We start from the raw sequence: 16,047 nt of genomic DNA on the forward strand, positions 1-16,047 counted from the left end.
ATTTTTTTAATTGGAAGTGGAATCTTCATCTGTGTAATAGACATCTCATCGCTCACTCATCATGCTGTATATAAATAAATCTATATATTCTGTAATGTGTTTTTGCGTTCTCATTTTATTATCGCTGACTCTATGAAGCTTCCCACACTTGTATGCTGATGTTCTTTGTCACTGAATACTATCATCTAATGGTTCTAACATTTCCCTTATGGTTGTTCCTGTTGTGCCTTGTCCCGTCATCTCTACTTCATTTCTCCTTGATAATTTATCCATTCCTTAATATTTATTGATGGTATCCCTGGGAATTCTTCTTATTTTTCTAATCCTTGAGATTATCAGATGAGTGATTGCTGAGTACAATGTTTCTCCAAGTGGTGATTGGATTTTCTAAGTGTACTCCCCCATTGATGCACTTTTCTCCAATGCTGACCATACTCATGCCCCAGCTGTTGTATCATTACTTATTGAGTGCACTATTTGCAGTATTCAGGGTGTATACCGCTAAAAGTATATAAGTTCCTCCCTGGCATATGTAATATGTTTGGCGCACATATAATACCGTATTTTCTGAATCCCTCTTGGTAACATCAACTTTAGTCTTTGACTCACTATACTTGGCACTGCACAACCTATTCTAGTTTTGGTCAATGTCTGCTCAATGCTATTACATCTGATATTGTTAGATTGGATTTTGTTATCTTCTACCATGACAGGATCTTCTTTTATCTATTCTCTTCCCTCCCATGCTTTACACTTCAAATTCTTTTCTTCTTATATATCATTTGATTCATCACTTGCAACCCTTCATTTAATTGCTATAATATTTTATCTAATATAATCACAATATTTTATTATATTAATAATAATGAGATTAGTATTTATAATTTATTGAATATTATTTAATATTCTGGATGATTATTATTTTTTATTTATTTCATATGAATCATATTTATTTTTATATTAATAATATATTTATATTACTAATATATCATATTTTTCATTTTTATAATATTGATAATTCATTCATTAATTTATATAAATAATTGATAATATATTATTATCAATTTTTACTCTTATTAAAAATATATAATTTATATATTATTATTTTATTAAGTTTATTTATTTATTGAGTTCAATCTCCAAGATAGAGGACATTATTACATAGCACCAACACATAGGTCACTTATATTGTATCACAAACTATTTAGTCAAATAGTTTCACAATTTTTATTTTTGCGCAAGTTTGTGCTTATGATATGTCTAAGTTGCGGCTCATACGAACACTAGATGCAATCTTAATGCACTTTTTCTTTCAGGAGAGTGACCCTAAAGGAATCCCTCATTTATTGATTAATCAATTATGATACTAAGTGATCTTGATATATTGCAAAACTGTCAGACTATGATACTTCACAATTCTAGGACAAAAAAGACTTTGGACAATAATTTAAGAAGAATAAGTGTAACAAATCAATTTTTTAGGAAGGGTTAAGATATTAATGGTAAAAATGAGTTATTAGGACTTGAAACTATGAGCTAATATTGTTGATTGTTAGAAGGATGAAGTTGTTGCTACTGCCATTGTTGTAGGTACATTGCTCACACTTTGCAGTCATGTCTTTTAAACTTGGTACTCAAAAAGGAATTGTGTATGTCATCACAAAAGATCTCTCCAAATCATAGAATTAAATCATTTTATGACACTAAGGTGCATTAAATTTTCTTTCAAGAAAAAAGTATAGACAAAGGGATAAAGAATCAAATAACAATTGAATGAATACCTGTAAAATAACAGTATCATTGAAGAATGACCTTATACCGTACATTCCAGTTATATCTTTCCTGTTTATCATGCAGGTAAGAACATATGATAAGATTGAATCAATGAAAACATGACAATCCCTATCATATTTAAATAGGCATGTTCAAACCAGATATTTAGAACCTCAAAAATTTGAAACAATCACACTTGTATTTTCCCTCGGGAGTGAATTGATGCTTGAATATGTAATAATTGCAGACTTCATATTTCTAAATGAAAAAATAAAGTAAGGCTTAAAACATACGCATCAAGAAAAAATCCAGCATCACTGTGACATTTCACAGTGGCAGTTGTTGGTAGAAGCTTTTGAAAATCATCACAATGCAAGAATGTTGCTAAACCCCCAGCTGAACAACCAGATAGAAGAGCCTTCAAGAAAGAATTGCTGTAATCAATGCAATTGTTTATAGCATATGAAGGAAATTAACATATAATGAAACTGACAGTTTGGTTTTATCTAATCGAATGCAATGGCAGATTGGACATTTGGTCTATTCTTATTTTTAGAAAGCTAAGGTGAAACAGAGGACAATTAGTTCAAATTTTTCCTGAAATAGAAGAATTTCAAGGAGGATTTCAAATCCATAGAGGATCTACAAAGTAACAAGAATGACCAGACATGATTTTAAAACAAAATCCTGCTTATCAGATCATAAACTATGTTTAGAGAATATGCATTTGCATTTTAGAAAACACTGGAATATAATACAAAGTGGATATATTGACATAAAAAGAATCTGAAATAAAACATGCAAGCATGCACATGTATGCAGATGCATATGCCACTTGAATACATGCACACACAAATACATTAAAAAACATATTTTAATGTAACATGCTAAGCTATAACAAAAGAAATACTAAACATTTACCAACAAATTCATACAAAATAAAACCTTTCCTGAACAAACTTTTTAACAGAAAAGAAACTGTCTCTCTTTCACATGAACATGAAATGGTCTGAATTATGATTTCAGGGTACAATCCTCGTGTATAACCTGCTGTATAGACAAATCTATTCCAATTCAACAACTATATGCAAGCCAAAAAGTAATTCCATTCCATTTGAAAATCAGTTTAAACATTGTTTGTCTGAGATGCCAAAGGTCATTCGAATCCCAATGGAATTGAAAATAAACAATTTGGAATTATTTATTACAAAATAAAATTAAAAATATATCAAAAATGTTAAAATACTATATACAAATTTAGTCTAACCTCAGAAAGCCATAACTTTTTGCTTAGGGCTCAAAACTGCTGACTGTTTTCATTATAGGAAACATTTCCAAGAGCTCCAGTTTCAGTCCTTTATGAGTCTGCCTACAACAACAATTGTAAAAGACCGTCCAAAGTTTCAAAGGCTGAAATGTTTCGAAGACCTCCCAAAATGCTATTTGATAAAACCTAGAAAATATTGGAAAATTGGATTTTTGATTACTTTGCATTATTACTTGTCCCTGTATCATTTGGACACTCCTGGATTATTTTCTGATCATCCTCCCACCTTGGGAGGCAATGAGCCTCAATGCACCAACACTTTGGTAGCAGGTGAGGGAAATGAAGTTAAATCTACTCTCCAGTAAACCACTTACCCTGAAGAGCAAACTGGCTGCCTTGAACTACTTGGTACAGATGAATGTTTTGCTTCTTCATGTTTTTCATAGTAGCATCGATAACCTAATCAATTTGTAATGAAGCAGCAGCTTCCAGGCTCAATTCAATATTATCAATTTCCTCAGCAATGTCTGCAACATCTAATGATGGAGGAAAATAAAGCTTCAACAGTTCTACATTAAAGACTGGATGAATACCCAGAAATGGGGGCAAGTTAAGCTCAAATGGATTTTTTCCAACTTGTTGGATGATCTTATATGGGCCATAACAAAGAGGATGGATGTTCCTGTTTGGATCTTGCAATCTTTCTTTCTAAAGGTGCAACCACACCTAAATTATGAGGGTCTGTTGCTCATCATGCCTCTCATTGTATTTCTTATTGGTATGTTCCAAGATTTCATGAACCTGTTGCTGCAGGTGATGAATTATGTCAATAAACCTCATTTCTGTCTCTTCGTCCTTATCCACACATGGTACTGATTCAGGCTGAATGATTGGTATGGCAACATTTATGGGTGCTAATGGATGATAACCAAGACAAATTTCAAATGGGATATGGTCTGTTGTACTATGAATTACCCTGTTGTAGCTATGTTGAAAATTTGAAAGACTTTCACCCCATGCGTGTGCATGTTTTGAATGGTAAATTCGTAGAAGTTGGATGATCATTCTATTTATACCTTTGTTTGGCAATCTGTTTGAGGGTGGGATGCAGTAGACTTTGTTAATTTTGTGTGCATCTTTGCCCGTAGTGAAGACTAAAACTTGTTGAGAAATCTACTCTCCCTATCTGAAATATTGTTTAGAAAACCATAATGAGCCCAAAGATGCTCAAAGAAGAACTTTGCAGTATTCTCTACAAAAATTGCCTTTTTACAAGCCATCATTATTGCCATGTTCGAAAATCTATTTGCCAAAACATACACACAATCATACCCTTGTTTGTTCGTAGGAAGATCAAACATAAAATTCATAGAAATTGTTTGCCAAGGAATTGGAAGCAGTATATATGAGCTTAACCTGTAATTTGCAAGCTTTGCAATAGCACATGTTGTACAACCACATTAGAAACAACATTTGGAAGACCAAGAGTCACAACTTAGAATCCACCTTTTACAATGAGACATATACAACCAATAGAAGACCAATAGTCACAACTTAGAATTCCACAAAGATGTCTCTCTTGGGATTTGAACCAAGGTCTCCACAATGAGAACTCATTGCTTCAACCAACTAAGCTAAACCCCTTGGACATGAACAAACTATAATTAGAAAGAAATCCTTTAAAAATAAAACTTAAGAAGAATTAGCCCACATTACAGATGGCAAGGAGGACACATAAATATTTAGAACCATGGGAAGCATCAAATGTGCATAGTGAGACAGAAGAGGGAGCATTGGGAAGTAATAGTAGTATGGGAAAGTTATATAGAGTAAGGTTATGCATGATACCAATACGGGCCCTTGAATCTGTAGACTACAATGGAATCATCATACAAGTACAAACCGAGACAATTCCCCTACAAACTTATATGCAATTCTAAATCTACAGTAATGGGAGGTTGCAAACATAAGTAATCTATTCTTTGTACATAGGAAATTATAGAATCCCAATTTGTGAACACTCATCAATGTACTGAAGGTTAAAAATATGATCATCGTGAAACACATGCAGGGTCAGACATATGTACCTCATTAGCCAATGGAAATGATGTGAAGAGTTCAAAGAATATTAACGGTTTATATTGACTAGTCTATACATTATAGCTCACTACAAAAACCTTAAAGAAAACATACTTCGAATTGAAGAGTATGAAGTTTGCAGAGACTTTCAAGGCGAAACAAGTCTTAAGAAGGAATAACAACCAACATTGAAACTCATACAACATTCATATCTTAGATTGTTTACAAAGACATGAAGAACGTTGGTGAATATGGAGGGAAGACACATCAACATCAACCTAGAACATAAGGTGAAGAGCAATAGAATAGAGCCATCATTATAATTGCCAATACCATCTATCATTATCTCTTTGGAGAAAAAATCATTTTTGGTCAGCAAGACAATTTGGAAAGAATGGCTATATCAAACATAAGTAGAACACCCACATCACAATCAACTTCTACAATATCTGATATATTAAAACAAAGATATCAATTACAATGGCCATATTATTACATTTACAAAAAAGATCCATGTGACTCTTCAATGCCATAACAAATAATAAACTATGACAAATAAAGAGTTGTGCACAATTATATGTGAAGAGAAGTCTCTTGTAATATAAAATCAAGCCCAAATTCTTATGGGACCAGGCAGGGGACATTGCAGAAATAAAGAAATGCCTTGAGGATAATGAAGCAAGTTGGAGATTTAATAAGTAGTGTTGCATGGATATTTTGTAACCGACAATTTTGGGTAAAAATCCAGTAGTAGAATAGGATGACCAGCCACAGCATATGAGACAAATTCTCTCCTACCTTAAAGGGAAGGCTCCCCCTTCTCACCGTTCCTTGGATCAACTCAAGGTAAGCAAGAAGTCGAGAGATTTTATAAAATGGGTGTTACCAATATCCTTTATTCTTATCTTTTAAGAAAGAATCCAATTATTCGTAGAGCGAGTAATGGGCAGGGTGAATCTCTAACTACACTTCTATCAAGAGCTGGAAATAGTGATACCGATAAACCTTCACTAACTCAAAGGCTAGCTGAAAATGTACCAGTTTGGCTCCGAGTCCGGTCATACTTCTATATGGAAAAGCTTTACAATTAGGGCACAAAGACTCATAAAAGTAAAAATAACTTAACTATTTTTGCAAATTAAGAAATAAGTATAAGCTACAGAAATAGCTTCGGCTATATATTTCCACAATTGCTCCTAGTCAAAGCTTTGGCTCCAATTGCTTCTTGACTCTTTTATATTCAATTCACAAGATACAATTACCAAGAACACAAGATAACATGAATCAAAGATAACTTAGATGAATTATAGACAAAATTTATAACTCATACAAGTAATACTCTCACTTAATCAAAGTTAAGTCTCAAATGCTCCTTTGTATTCACTTTTCTCTCAAAATAGTGCTACACAAACAAAGTTCTGCTGGCACAATTTCTCTAGAGGTCTCTTGCATAAATATAAAAATGATTTTTACAATGAGAGGGCACTCCTTTATATAGGCACAGGACTTGAGAAAAATGTGGAGGAAAAAGTGGGAGCAACTCAACCAACTTTGACCTAGTCTAATTAAAAGAGAAACTATAGGGTTACATGCAACTACAAATGCAACTCGCATTACATCTTTTTACGTACATGTAACTCGCATTACATGTAATTACATCCTTTCATGCAATGCATCCTCTCCAACTACAAACATGAAAGAAGAAGAAAGAAGATGAAAGAGAAGGAAACAATCTTAGGGATTGTTTTGAAGGGCCTTGTACTTGATGATGCAATCTCGGATGATCACAGAACAGGAGTTCCTGTATTTTGTACCGCTGCATTCACTTTGATAACCATGGTGTTGCGTCTTTTGATAACCTTTGACTTTGATGAATTGTCTGTTGTCATTTGAAAACTTGATGTGATCCATCTTTTCTCGCTCAAGTCGTCGTGAATTCTCCTTTGTAGATCAGCACAAACTAGAGTCTTTGACACTTTGAAAACCTTCTCGATGGTGTCCAGATGTAAACTCAGAACAACTTTCCATCAGCACCTTTAACTTTTTTTTTAAGCAAAGTGCTTGGAAGGATGGAAATGCTTTGAAACATGAAATAAAATGCATGGGAATGCCTACAAATGAAGATTGTTGGTTTTCAGACGTGATTTAGGGCTTCAAGACATTATTGCATAAAAAATGATTACATGTAAGTGCAACATGCAACGGGAGATGAAAAGTGAGATGAGATGTGAATGTGGATGGAGGATGCACTTTACATGTAAGTGTAAATGACGGATGAGGTGCAAAGCATGGAAAGATGTGGAATCATGTATTTTCTCATGAACGTGCGAACGCATATGGAGAGATGGAAATGGAAAATGGAAGAGGGACAATGAACTTTATAGTCATCTTTAGTGAAAAGGTGAAGTCAAAGTACATGGAAGATGAAAATGATGTCTTTTTGACTTTTCAAAAAGTGACTTTTAGTTAAAATTGGGGTTTTGAGATGCTATTACATGTAAAGCTTTTTGTATAATCATGTTGTGCGAGTGGATGTGAAAAGTAAGATGAGTGAAAATGGAAGTGGAAAATGGGATTGCATGCATGTGCAGATGGTGAATGAGATGGAAAAAATGTAATTACATTTGTCAGATGAGATGCGAAGTGTCGCGACATGGAAGATAGAAGTGGAACGTGATGATTGTTTCACATGAAGTGAAACAACAAGTTCTTGGAAAAGAACTTGTAACTTCTCCAAAGTGGAGAAAACCGAAAAGCCAACACACAACACAAAAACTCAAAAAGAAAAAAACCTTTGGAAAGTGACTTAAACATGTCAATATGCAAAGCACTTCAACACACAATTTTGAATTTGGAGTTTGGGGAAAAACCAAAACACGTGAAAATGAACAATTTCTTCATTTTTAAAGCAAAAACACACTTTTCATGGTATCAATTTCAACAAGTGGCAATCATCAAGCAATAATGTGCATAAAATCAGCAAGATAAGTAGAAATTAAATAGCAAGAAAGAATCAGTCCACTTACATGAAGATTAAGTGCCAAAAATGGTGGAAAAAGATGCTCCAATGTTGAAAAATTCTTCAAAAACATTTGGACTCTTTCCAACTCTGCAAATTCGAATGGGAGAAGGCAGCAAGCAAGGCATTTTAGGTGGAAGATGTCAAAACGTGGCCTATTATTGCTCCAAGATCCAACGTTTTTGGGTTGCATGAACTATTTTGAGAGAAAAGTGAATACAAAGGAGCATTTGAGACTTGACTTTGATTAAGTGAGACTGTTATGTGTATGAGTTATAAGCTGTCTATAATTCATCTAAGTTATCTTTGATTCATGTTATCTTGTGTTCTTGGTAATTGTATCTTGTGAATTGAATATAAAAGAGTTAAGAAGCAATTGGAGCCGAAGCTTTGACCAACATGCACTTTCCATGCTATCAATTTCAACAAGTGGCAATCATCAAGCAATAATGTGCATAAAATTAGCAAGATAAACACAAATTAAATAGCAAGAAAGAATAAGTCCACTTACATGAAGATTAAGTGTCAAAAATGGTGGAAAAAGATGCTCCAATGTTGAAAAATTCTTCAAAAACACTTGTACTCTTTCCAACTTTGCAAATTTGAATGGGAGAAGACAACAAACAACGCATTTTAGGTGGAAGATGCCAAACCGTGCCCTATCATTGCTCCAAGATCCAAAAACATGCCCTAGGATAGAGCTTAGAAAAACATCTTTTTGCAAGATGAATTCATTTTTTATGTTAGAAAATCCATTGCCAAGCAAAAATGACCCTATTGGAGAAAATCTCATGCAAAACCATCAAGTCAATCTCTCATAATCTCCAAAATCGGGTTCTTGAAGGCCCATTACATGTGTTCTTCCAAAATCGGACTTTCTAAGAGGCACAACATGTTTTAAAATATGCACAAGGTTGAAATTGGACCTTTTAGGGGGCAATACATATTTTTAAAACTTCTCATAAGGCAAATTGCACCTTTTGGAAGGCATTACACATTTTCAAATATGCACTTGGTTAAAATTGAACTTTTTAGGGAGGATTGCATATTTTAAATGAATGCTCATGTTTTTGATGTAATGACACATTTCAAGTGAAAGCTAACATTTTTTGTGTCATGACACCAAAAAGGTCCACTTTTGATAGTCTTATGCTTTTGAGTTGAACTTTATATGCAGTGACATATAAAATGTCCACTTATGATGGATTTTATGTGTAATAGCATATAAATTTATAAAATATCCACTTTTGATTACTTAAAGTCATTTAATAAACATATATCAATTTAATTTCATTAAAATATTACTTTAGTGGGACATAAACCATATTTATATATCATATTAAAAATATAACATATAAATATCATTTAAATGAGTATTTGATTTAAATGTCAAAAATTAAAGTAAAACTATATAGTTAATATAGTCACTTTAAGTGAAAAATCAAAAAGTAACTCAACTTCAAATTATAACGTAAGTGCACTATAGTTACTTTAAGTGAAAAAACCAATGCTAAAGTGTTACATCCCAATTTTTGACCTAGCATGAAATATGACCGTTGAGGTTTACATGGAGTCAATTGGTAGTTTAATTTGATATGATCTGACAAAATGGTAAGTTGGTCGTTATGATTTCAAGTGCAGATGACATGTTAGTTGATCGTTAATCGCAAATTCATGAAATTTAGATGAAAAGTTAACTAATATGATAATTTATAATTTATAATTTAATTACAAAGAAATTCCTTGCAGGGAACTTGTCGAAGGTGTGGAAGCATTGTCAGAAAAGAATTAGGCAGGGCATCACCATCACTGGGTAGATAGGTCGAGGACCTAGCGATTTGAAACATGATACATCTGCAAGACTCGCATGAGTTATTTAATAATTTTAATTAAAATAATTGAGTTTAAAAATAAAATGTATCTTAAAAGATTTTAGTTTATCCTTCATTAAATTGTTTTTTAATAAATATTTAACTACATGCTTTTAAATACTAAATGTTTTGGCACCATTATCTTTTGATAATTTAATTGTTGTACATTATAATAATGTTCAAATTATAATAATAATATTATTATAATCTTTGAATTTTTAATCTTCCAATTCTTTCCACTAGTCAATTTAATAATTGGAACTACAATGGTCATCTTAGGAATTCAAAAGGATTCTTGTAACTGATGAAGCTGTAGAGTCAGCTTATTCTATATTATGGATTTCTTAATCGTCTTTTGGCATTCAAATTTCTTGACCATTTCTTCTCCTTAGCAACTGGATATATTACTTGATATCACTGGAGAGGCTGGGCTCTGCTCAAAATGCATCAACCAATCACCTTCTTTCAGAAAATTATCTTTTCCCAACTTAAAATGTTTTCCGTATGCCGCAGGTTTGATAGTAGGGTTGGCGAATTTAATCAAGTGCAAGTCGAGCTCAGTTTTGGTCACGTAAGAGATATCTGATGTAACCCATAACCATTTATATTATGCTTTCTACAGGAATATTTTGGATTCAGAAATTCATTCCTTAAGCTATCTGTATTATGGCAATGATTTAAGTAAAGGTTACTGTTGTTTTCCCTTTCCAAGTCTGTCCTTTTCCTTAAGATAATAATATAAAGATGTAATGCATAAGTCTGCCGTATTTCATGAAAAGATTATCGTTTTCCTCTTTTAATGTCTATGGTTTTTCTTTAAGATATTAAGACACTGCTTGAAACAGTGTATCGATTCCTATCTACTCATGTGACACTGACCTATGAATAAAAGTCTGTCATGCTTCTTATTTATATATAACCAAATATGTGAGATTCGAAAATTCTCTAAATTCATTTAAGGTTCTAGGCAATAAAGTTATCATCCAATTGGATATCAGTTACAAGATATTAGGTCACCAAATATGTTCATATCATTGATTGTTCTTTAATCCATAAACTGTCTCAAAATGATGAATGGTAATGCTATGAAGTTTAGAATCTAAAATTCTTCCATCTATACTCAATCTGGTGATGAATACGAAATCATGAAAAATCCAACGTAATGGAACTAATATAAACACAGACTGAAATATGGTGAACAGTATTTGATTTCTAGTTATTGGAAATTGTTCTTATATTGTAGATGATTCTTAATTCATAAAAGCGTATCAGGTATTCATATAAGAGATTGAAGTGCAATGTAAGCTGCGAGCAATTATATTTAGCTTAGGAAGTTATGCATTCATTCATGCCATACAAAGATGAAAATATTATCAATAAATCCAAACACGATGAAATTCACCAGGCATTATGGTGAAGTGGTGGAATTAATTAATTAGACATTCAATTTGATATCTTTAAAGAACATAATTATGTAATCACAGTTAGTGAAATGCTGGAAGCATGTAAAACTGATAGAACCAGTTGTATGAGGATTCCAAACACCTGAGACTCACCCGACTGTGTAGCTAAGAAAATGGGTGACGAGGTGAGAGAAAGGAAATCTACAACAACATGAAACAGTAATTAGTTATGACATTTCAATGTTATCATTTAAATATGAATTAATAGCTCATGCACATTCTTGCTACTGTGATCTCCTGCTACCAAGTCATATGGCGTGTTGTATACCATGATGTCCAGTGGATGGTAAGATGTACCCTGGCAAGTCCGAGTAGGGAGGGTCTTTCTCGTTAGAGATCGTGTGGGGATATGTTGTGGTCCAAGGTTGGGTGGTTAAACCCCTGACAATGTTTCACCTCTCACAAGATGTCGGAAATGCGTCAGACAGAGATAAGCCATGCATTCATGTAATGTCCCCACTAATAGGTTTAGTTAGGGACAAGTAATACCTGCAAGAATAAACGTTAGAATCATAATAACAATAATATTAATTCTAGTATTCTACCCTCTAAGCTATTTCCCAATCTTAAGAACGTCTCCAAATCGGGCTTCATAGCTCATATCTATTTCAACGTCATCCCGGGAGCGCACCCCTTAAGATTCTTCTTGGACGGGCATCCTCTATCCAAGGCTATTCACATATGCATATGTTAACAACTTCAGAATATTCTGGATGTCGATTATTAGCCATAGCAGCTATGGAGATCTTAAATATCTTGCATGCTCTATGCTACGATATCAACACTCGACCATGGTAGAAATGGAGATCTAAAATATCTCTCATCCTCCATGCTACGAGTAACAAATGGTGTTCATTGATTAACACCCAAATCTTTTATTTCACATATATTTTATTAATAATTTAATTTGATTCTCATTATGATCAACTTCTTAAATCATGACTTAGAAAGACTTTGAATAAGTATTTATATCTTTTAACTTAAGAAAAACAAATATTCTAATTATTATTATTTGACCATCATTATTATAATAATAACATATAACAATATAACCATTATAACTATTATCATATTTTTATTTATGAATTATAAACATTATAACTCATACTCACATAGCTCGAGATCAACGGGGTATAACTGCTTAACTCGATCTTATTCCACTCAGTGGGTAATACATGAGCCGCTATGCTAAGGTGATAACCTGGTGGATGAAACACGAGGTACCCCATTTGGTGGAATATACTCTACGTAAGATTGGACACTGCTCGAGATCACTGTACCTTGCCTATTCTCCTCCGTACGTTCTCTACACTGTTTGATCTCCCAATGTGTGTTCTGCTATGTACGTTCTGCCTGATGGTCTTCACACTATCCCCTCCATTCCTATGAAAAGCCTTTCATAATTTATACACAGCTCTCATCTTATTAGGTGACGTGACCCCTTAGATATGTCGCGACCTTATAAAGTTGAAGTCATCCCAATACTTATGAATGGTAAAATTGGTACAAAAATATTAGTTTAGATTATTAAATTATAAGTTTGGTATATGCAATTATAATTAGTATAATATTATATATAATTATTATAAGATCAATCTAATTTTTAGTGACTATTCACATTGGATATAGATTTCTATTGTTAATTTTATATTCTCTTATTCAATTATCAATTGTCACTTCTAACAACTTTAATGTTATGCTATTTTATTACTAATATTAAATAATATTATTTTATCTATTATATAATTGTCATTGATTTATATCTATAATGAAACTATAATATATATTTACTTTCGTATCTCTATATGGAATAATGTATTGTTTGGTAAACAAATTTTGGTTGTGTCTTTGATTATATATATTTTTAATTACTGTATTATTATTCAATATGTATTGAATGTCTAATTATTTCATTCATATTGATTTCAATCATAATTATATTTATCATTTTAGGGGATATTACAATTCAATTGTTTTTCGGAAACAGTTATTATCATTTTTATTTATGAGGAGGTAAGATTAAATTGAAGTATTTCATGGTTATCATTACTTTACACTTGGATTGATTTGTGAATTGTTTTCATTTATATGAATATTGAATATAAGTATTTATCTAATCTTGAGAAACTGTCATAGATAAGTAATTGGAAGGAAAAGAAATCTGAAGCCCTAATTGATTGGGTGATAGCTGGAACCTTAAATGATACAGTGGTATTGGAAGCTCTAAATTGAATCCGTGGTTGCGGAAGCCCTAAAATGAATCTGTGGTATTGGAAGCCCTAAATTGAAATCCGTGGTCGCGGAAGCCCTAAAATGAATCAGTGGTATTGAAAACCCTAAGTGAGATAGTGGTATCAGAAGCCCTAAATGAACCGAAGGTAAACAATGCCCTAATTATACAGTGGTAAGTGATGTCCTAATTTAAAATAATAGACGTATTTAATTTGATTTTAAGAAAACAGTTTTTAGATGATAGTTGTCATATGAAGTTGTTATAGTGTATTTGTGGACTAACCTGGGTGGTTGCAGAGGCATCCCTAGTTTGATTCGAACTCAATTTTCCGAGGTATGTGGTTTTCACTTTCTGTAGTAATTTCATTTGATGGTAATTCAAGTCTTTTTAGTTAAGAAAATTTTGTATAACTATTTTAAAAAGTAAATCATATTCACATGAACATGAATGATGTAACTGCTTTCTTATGAAATCAAAATTATATCTATATTCCTTGAGTATGTTAGATGTTAAATTAGAACCGTAAAATCTGGATGTTACATATGGTATCAGAGCGCTGGGTTCAACACTGAAACCTTGGGTCCAACATTTTTTTTGAAAAACTGAAAATGTAAATGTTGAAAAAGATTTATTTCGTCAAACACTTTGCAATCAAGCTCTAATACCATTGTAATAACCTGATTGGCTCTCAAACAATTTGTGTTGAAGAATTGATTTCTTTTCTTTTGTTCTTGAGGTTTTGCAATTTTGATACAACAATATAGCAACAAACTAGAATGTTTTACAATAATAATTTCAACTCAAATATTTAGATATTACATAGGGAATATATAGCTGAAAAATTCCAGATTTCAATATCAACTTAAATACTGAATATTTTCACAAAATACCAACAACCTAGTTGATAAAATATCCCATATTATCTAAATCAACAATACCTAGAAAAATTAGAAGTTCCAATCCATGAACTTACAAGTAAGGCATGTCTTAAAACCTTTTGAAATCAGTCTAGCAACAACAAGGAATTCTTCGACAAACAAATACAACTGCAGATTTGGAAAATGTTGCTCCCAAAGTGTAGATAGAAAATAACACCAAGCAATAGATATAAATTGGCGCTCAACCAACTCCAAATTAACCAGCACACAATTTGATATAATAATTCTAGTGAATCCCTTCACAAATTTCAGAACAACCACCAACAACAAAAAAAATTAAACTTCTCCTTACCAATAGTTAATACAGTAGGAGAAATGACAAATCGTATACCTTAGCACAATTTATCAAGCAATCTCAGAATTGAATCTACAATACTTCAGTTGTAGATCCCAAATGTTACATCCCAATTTTTGACCTAAATTGAAATATAGTCATTGAGGTTCACATGAAATCAGTCGACAGATAAATTGGTTATAATCCTGTGAAATGATAAGATGGTTAGTCTTTATAATTATTTATCACGAATTCATGAAATTGAATGGGCAGTTAGCCGTTATGATTATTTATAACTTGTTTAACTACGGAGAATTTCCTTGCAGGGAATACGTCGAAGGGGTAAAAGCATTGTCAGAAAAGAATTAGGCACATCAGCATCACCATCACTGGGCAGATGGATTGAGAACCTAGCGACTTGAAACAGGATACATCTGTGGGACCCACATGAGCTATTTAAATAAATAAATTGAGAAACATAAAATAATTGAGTTAAAATATAAAACATACCTCTAAGGATTTAATATGATCTTTCATCATATTATTATATAAATATTTATATACGTACATATAGATATAAAAATAAAACGGCATCATTATATTATAATAATTTAATAAATTAATGTCACCTCATTAATATATTTACTTGTACTTGTATAAATATAAAATAATAACAATAATATTCGAACTATAATCTTCCAACTTTATTTTTTCCATTTTAATATTCTTTGCTTTTAACCAAATTAACACTTGGCATGATAAATTGGCAATAATCAAACTTTAAACTTTCCAACTTCTCTTCCAACCTTTTTATTTTCTTTTTCCTCTCTTTTTCCAATCGAGTTAATACTTGGAATTTGAATGGGCAAATAATCTTTTTATAACCGGTGGGAGCCAAGGAGTCATGTTTGCTCTCCATTTAAGGAAGCGATGAGAGGAGTTGGACATATTATTAGTTCCATATGTTTTACACATTTTTGAATTCCTTCTGTTGCTTTATTTCCAATTTCTTTAACACCTGACTTCATCTCAGTATTCAATGTTTTTACTCTTGTCGATACCCTGCATTTATCGATGAATAATTTTGATCAATCAAAACGATGTCTTCCCTTTGCCGTGCAAGTAATCCA

At 32.3% G+C, this 16,047-nt stretch overlaps 1 protein-coding gene across 3 annotated transcripts in view; it reads right to left on the bottom strand.

The window, feature by feature from the left end:
* Positions 1 to 16,047, bottom strand: part of LOC149543762 (pectin acetylesterase 3-like) — a 228,460-nt gene that overhangs the window by 122,771 nt on the left and 89,642 nt on the right. For all 3 annotated transcript variants that reach the window (XM_089798455.1, XM_089798454.1, XM_089798456.1), the window contains exons 6-7: positions 2,067 to 2,191; positions 1,782 to 1,842 (exon numbers count right to left, since the gene is read on the bottom strand). In XM_089798455.1, coding sequence (XP_089654581.1) covers positions 1,782 to 1,842; positions 2,067 to 2,191 — 186 coding nt within the window. The remainder of the gene's footprint in view (positions 1 to 1,781; positions 1,843 to 2,066; positions 2,192 to 16,047) is intronic.

The sequence above is a fragment of the Cupressus sempervirens genome, chromosome 8, assembly GCF_028749045.1.
Source record: "Cupressus sempervirens isolate cs-2001-9-10 chromosome 8, ASM2874904v1, whole genome shotgun sequence".
In the NCBI taxonomy this organism is placed as follows: domain Eukaryota; kingdom Viridiplantae; phylum Streptophyta; class Pinopsida; order Cupressales; family Cupressaceae; genus Cupressus; species Cupressus sempervirens.